Source organism: Pleurotus ostreatus (assembly GCF_014466165.1).
Source record: "Pleurotus ostreatus strain PC9 chromosome Unknown scaffold_8, whole genome shotgun sequence".
In the NCBI taxonomy this organism is placed as follows: domain Eukaryota; kingdom Fungi; phylum Basidiomycota; class Agaricomycetes; order Agaricales; family Pleurotaceae; genus Pleurotus; species Pleurotus ostreatus.
In genome coordinates this window covers 1,628,305-1,634,304 of record NW_023503163.1, presented here as the reverse complement: position 1 = coordinate 1,634,304, position 6,000 = coordinate 1,628,305, and the positions used below count along the sequence as shown (strand labels likewise).

The window sequence follows — 6,000 nt, the reverse complement described above, 5'->3', positions numbered from 1 at the left end:
GTTCTTGCTATAGGAAGCTTCAGGGATGGAGACATATGTCTACGGGAGGCTGGCTTGCGATTGCAGCTCAGGAATGGGGACTGGCTTGTCTTTGACTCGAAAAACATAACTCATTTTAACATGCCTTATGTAGGTGAGAGGGCGTCTTTTGTCCTGCACTCAGACAAAGCTGGAGAAAGCTGGATTAAGAACCGTAACGGTTGGATTAACAACTCTAGTTTCATGTAGATACATAGTACTTATTTTTGAAGTAATAGATTTCAAGAGAGCGGACAAACTTTAAATTCACCGATATTTTCAACGATATTCAGGGAGACTTTTCCTTACGTCTTTGGCATACCGTACCTCTTTTCAACGTTGACCTCTCTCTCCTTCCTCCATCCATCTTCCACCTCACCGCCCACTATGGCCAGAGTGACAAGGTCTAACACAGCTGCTGTCTCTTCACCACCCCCGACAAAGAAGGCGAAGAAGGGCAAAGGCAAGGCTGAGGCCCAGGATGAGGATGTGGATGACTCGGGCGTAAAGTCCAAGGCCAAGATGAAAGCACAGGCTACCGCCGCAAAGGTCAAGGCTAAGAAAGCTAAAAAGGCAGAGCAAGAAGCCAAAAGCAGTGGTACGTGCATCATGCTCAGGCAGTCTTAGCTCATGCTTTCTTGATGGCAGAAATCCAAAAGCGAAATGCAGATGTCTTATCCCGAGAGAACTCACAGGAGACGGGCCAGACTAGTCTCGGAAAGCGTTCCATATCATCAGCACCTGACAGAGTGTTGCCCAAGAAGCGGAAAACAGAGGAGGGTGTCCCTAACGCTGACGAGATAGATGGTCTTCAAGATGATGAGGCTAGTGCTAGCGATACTGCTGGTGATGGTCTTGCGGCCAGATTGAGGGGCTTGGCTCCCAAGAATGCGGCTAAGACCATATATTCTGAAGACGGTGACAATCAATGAACTGGTTCTCCCTTGATTGCTAAATCATGGCCTTTTGAGCAGATGAACCACCTGTGGAATTCAAGTCTAAGAAGCCTGAGGAGGACGAGGACGAGGACGAGGACGAGGAGGACGTGGACGTGGACGAGCCATCCGACAAGACCAGTGGCTCAGGCAGTAGCAGTTCCATGGAGGACGAGGAGTCAGATCTTGATGTCAAATCCAAGAGGCGTAAGTCGAAGAAGAGCCAAGTTGAGGAGGACTACGACATAGAGGTTGTTTCACTGCTTTGCGTGCTAACCAAGCTAATGACTCTTCAACCAGATGTTCCCGTTGAAGAAGAAACCTCACAAGAGAAGCGCCCAGGTCACTTCCCTTTCTCTTTCACTAGAGATGAAGCTAACCAACATTTGGCAGACTGTAGCAGAGGATGGCGACGATGAGCTAGTTGGTCGCAGACGGGTTCTAAAGAGGAAGCGTGGTACAGGCCGTCGGAAGGGACGTCGTGGTCCTAAAATCAACATTGAAGACTTCAAACCTTATCCTGAAGCACGACGCATTGCAATCAAGGCTAGGGAAGCCATGCGATGTCACATCTGTCTTCAAGAAGCCTTCCCACGCAACATCAATAACTTCATCTGGGACCTAGTACGTAGTACATGTGATTCTCCCAATGAGATCAAGTACCTCGACGGTCTGGAAGAGGCTGAGCTGGATGACGGCGATGATGATGAAGATATCAAAGCCATGTTGATTACCTATGTAAGTTCAATGTCGTCTCTCTCCCTTCAGAAACCTTCCAGCTTATCTTTCCCTCTTCACCGTCCCTCTGATGCTTAGATCAGCTACGTGGGACCATTGATGAGGAATGCCGTGAAGGATCGTGCCACCTTGTTGGCGCCTGGGAACTATCGGTTTCTTGGCCCAGGTTCAGACGCATCCAGCATTAAATCAAAGGTAGCCTTTCTGTTGGAAAAGGGTCACCTTCATTACGCTGAAGTGAACGCTCTGGTGAGTTTGTTTCTTATTCTCACTTGGATATGAGAATCACAACTTTCATTTAGAAGCGAAGCTTTGACGCTCAAGCTCCTTTTGGCAACAGTGCCATAGCTGATGTTATTCGAAGGGTATTCTTTGACGGCTCAGGCAGTCTGACAACCCAGATGGCCTTTGGCAAAATGCTGCAGCTTAAGGCCATACCGAAGGCCCTGCTCGCCTTGGTAATCGCAGCTGTGAGTTCCCTTCCCGACCTCGTCTCTTTAGTACTACGTATACTGATTATTTTTTGTTCAAGCTTCATCATGCAGTTAACGAATATCGTGATGGATACCGTACGGAGGTCAAATTCAAGACAAACATTGTCAGGCCTATGTGAGTAATATAGTACTCTGGTTATCTGTTCTGATTTGACTGAGGGTGATTGCAGTTACGAGCATTATATGGCCAGGCTTAATTATGTCGAGCAGAAGTCGCCAAACTGGTTCAAGAAGTTTCAAGAGTCTTTATGGCGTGATATAATGTTTGTCCATCTTTCGTCCATCCCTTCATTTCAAATGACCTTTGCATATCAGGAATATTTCCAAGCCAGGATTCTTGCATGCTCATGACTACGGTGAAGATCCAGCGGACGATTTTGATGAGGTGGATTTTGACGCCCTAGAGGCAGGCCCTGGCCGGTCAACCTCCAAGTCTAGTACTGCATCATGTACTTCATCTGTGCCTGCCTCTGCCGCTACCTCGTCTACACCTGCCCCTGTCTCTGCTTCTGGACTAGCTTCACAAACACTCTCCAGAAGTCCAACTCCAGTCCCTAGTGCATCGTAGATATCACTTCATTTCTGTTCCTTCCAGCATACATACATACTATACCTACCTTACTATACAAAGTCATCTAATACCCATTCTGCCCTGCTCCAGTATGCAAATGCCAACACCAATTTGGTGGTGATTTTATGAAATCAATGTGAATTATTTCTGTATTGCTCTAATACTACTCTTTGGGTATACTTCCAAGCTTCAACATCTTCAACCTCTTGCATACAGGATATGATCTCTGGTGACTAAAGGCAGATTTTGATTTGGACTAAGTTCTTCACATGTCTTGCAATGGATTTCTATGTTGAATGATGGCTATGAAATCTTTTGATAGGTTGGACAGGTTTGATTGCTTTGAGGGCTTCGGTGGCTTTCAAGGATTTGAAAGGTTTTGGGTCTTTCCAATCTTTGGGTCTTTCGTAGGTGACAAACGACGTCAAACAAACCATACATTAGGATTAGCTCAGGGAAAGAGTCAACATTTATGTTCTGATTGCTTTAACATTTTGATATCCAGTTGAACCTTTGTTTGAAATCTTAGTTGGCTTGCAGAGGTTTAATGGCTCCTGTCAGCTTATTTATGCTCTGGGCAGCTTCTGTCGGGCTTCAAAGCCCAGGGGGTTTTTCCTGATGAGATTGAATTTGGTTGACGGATTTGCTGATGTAGTACGTATTTCTTGTGCGGAGCTATAGTAGGGTTGAGGTTCCAGCGCGCTGCTACTACCTCGCGGCTTGGGAGAACACAATCGCCTTCCTCTAAGTATGACAACAATGACGATGAGAGATGCGAGGAGCACTGCATAGGGGATAGTGATGGCGGCGATGAGCCCTACACTCAGTTTCTGCCTGTTGTAAGTTGTAAGTTAAGTATGGGATTAAAGCGTATGGGCGGACCCTACGTTGGAAAGGATCCGGAGTTCCCATTTGCACAGGTATTGGAAGGGTGGCTCGGCCTACCTGAGCTTATGGTCCGTGTTAAGCCAATGACATTTACGTAGTCAATCGCGAAGGTATGGTTGTCCGATGTTGGTAAATATTGAAGGTCCAGGGTATGGGTTCCGTATCCTAGAGAATCGGCATGGAACAGCAACATTTGTGGTGTATAAAAGGCCCTGGCGGATGAAAATAGCCGTAATGGACCTTCGTCTATTTGAACGGTGTATGGTGCACCCAACGGATTAATGGGCCCAAATAACTGGATGCCATCGCCTGAAAGAACATAATGATGTAAGGAACTATGAAATCTCGGATGTAAGAGTGACTGCGACTCAGAGACCCTGAATATCCTAGTTAGTGATGAGTTTCACTCAAGCGTCGACAAGACTAAACACACTTCAAATGTATAGGTGAACCCACCGCTTGAGGGGCCGCTTATTGCACTGAAGAGTCAAGTGAGTAATGTAGTGGAGGAGGATCAGCGTCACTGACTGTCCGGAGCCTCCATTAAATGTGCCTAGTTGGTCGGGCAGAGTTGACCAAGCAGAGGGCGGATTGTATACGAATGAAGGGTCTGTATCCTGATAGGTTGTGAATATCAACTGGTCCCCTTCCGTACCTATCTCAGAAATCCAAGTAATCTGTCGGACACCGGTGGTGAGCGCCCGGATCCTCTCCAAAGAATATGTGTGTGGGGTCTCCACGACGTGGAATACCTACGGAGTCTATGTCTAACCAGACTTGTGACTTGTCCAAAGGTTGGTGTGTAAGGGTGATTGTATGCAGTGCTTGCGGCAATTTTGACAGAGCGAACAAGCTCTGCCGGTACTGGTAATTGACAGGACTGTTGACCGAAGTATATGCAGTGCCATTGATCGCAACATCGTAGTTCCCGCGTTCCTCTTTCCGCGACCCGAAAATTTGTACCCCGGTCCCATTGAAGGAGAATGTCATATTCGTGCCTGTTGTCGAGGTTACAGTAAAGCTATGTCCCGCGCTCCTACAACGATGGTAAAGTGCTTGTCGCGTCACGGAGGATTATTGGTGAACTGACATTGATATCCCCGTAGAGTCTATCTCAGCGGTGGGCTGGAACCAGTTACCGTTGTCAGAATATGAGATTAGGGGACTGGGGTCGTCAATAGTAGTGGTAAGAGAGGGCATCGGACCAGCCAGTGTAGCTTGAGCGCAGAGGAGTTGTTGACGTTGTGCCGTCCCCCTGGGCTCCTTATACTTGCCATTGCTATTGTGAGTTGAAACAGGTAGTCCGACGTAAAATGGACTGGTGAAATATGTGCATTCAGGAATGTAGGAACTACAAGCAGCAGCACCTCATTACCAGGAATTGTTCCTTCTCCTGCTGGGCTTTGCTCACAGACTCCCCCAGATAGACGTGCTCAAGAGGACCTCACCTCATTTCAAAGTGCGAGCTTGCTAAGTCGCCGCATACCGGAAAGCAACGGCCGAGGAAGGCTTGATCTGATGAAGATGCAAATCAGAATACCATTAACACCACATAGCCACCCTGGCTTACGATTATATATTATACCGCAGCCCAGGCCCCAGACTAAGTTTCGGAACCATGGGGGGACCTCATAGTTGTGGCGTCCAAGTTGCACGTTGTACGGTCTTCAATTTCTCGCCGCCGGGAACCCATGAAGACCATATAGGCATTACATTCTGGATGTGATTAACGGGTACTAGGCCTGGTTCCTCGACGAGGGGCCAGGTCATTTAAGTTGGTAATCGCTAGTCTTTTGTCCACGCTAAGCCGTGTCCTCTTCAATAGAGAGTTTGCGAAAGCCACCCAGGTGGCTTTGTCAGCCACCGAATGCCCAAATCGAGCGATTTTCGGCTTGCGCAAACTGGTGGCTGGTTTGACAAGCACTTACTCCTTCAGTTGTTGGAGCACAAATTTAATTTCTGTGGCATAATAAGCTCATAAGTGCAGCTGTGAATGCGCAGTACAATACAGCTAGCCTGCTGCTTGGAGGAGAGGCTACAGTTGATTATCTCATATTGCATACCGTCGGGAGACGTCCTGGGCCAATGCATTATGAGAAATATGCAATGCGAAATTGTCACATTGTGTGATATCAGCTGATATAATATGTGACAGTTACTATATCCGGCAGAATCATCTATGCCCCACCATTCTTGTCCATCGCCGCGTCGAGGAAACCCTCTAAGGTACTCTGCTTGAGTCCAGCTCTGATCTCACTCCGTAAATGTCCCCGGAATTTTCGGAGCTCTTGTGCAAGAAACGAGCTTCGTTCTGATGCAAGGGCAGGGTGGATACAAGACTTCTCCAACTGCTCGC

The 6,000-nt window shown here is 47.5% G+C and overlaps 2 protein-coding genes across 2 annotated transcripts; one reads left to right on the top strand and one right to left on the bottom strand.

Moving 5' to 3' along the window:
• Positions 1-405: 405 nt before the first annotated feature.
• PC9H_010891 (uncharacterized protein) lies at positions 406-2,753 on the top strand (the record flags this gene model as incomplete). The annotated part of the gene is made up of 9 exons (XM_036780383.1): positions 406-616; positions 667-936; positions 993-1,204; positions 1,254-1,691; positions 1,770-1,940; positions 1,994-2,161; positions 2,224-2,300; positions 2,356-2,448; positions 2,501-2,753. The coding sequence occupies 9 exons, from the start codon at positions 406-408 to the stop codon at positions 2,751-2,753; spliced, it is 1,893 nt and encodes a 630-aa protein (XP_036627766.1).
• Positions 2,754-4,304: 1,551 nt separating this feature from the next.
• On the bottom strand, positions 4,305-4,844 carry PC9H_010890 (uncharacterized protein; the record flags this gene model as incomplete). Its single annotated transcript, XM_036780382.1, has 2 exons — positions 4,305-4,680; positions 4,735-4,844. The coding sequence occupies 2 exons, from the start codon at positions 4,842-4,844 to the stop codon at positions 4,305-4,307; spliced, it is 486 nt and encodes a 161-aa protein (XP_036627765.1).
• Positions 4,845-6,000: the final 1,156 nt, after the last annotated feature.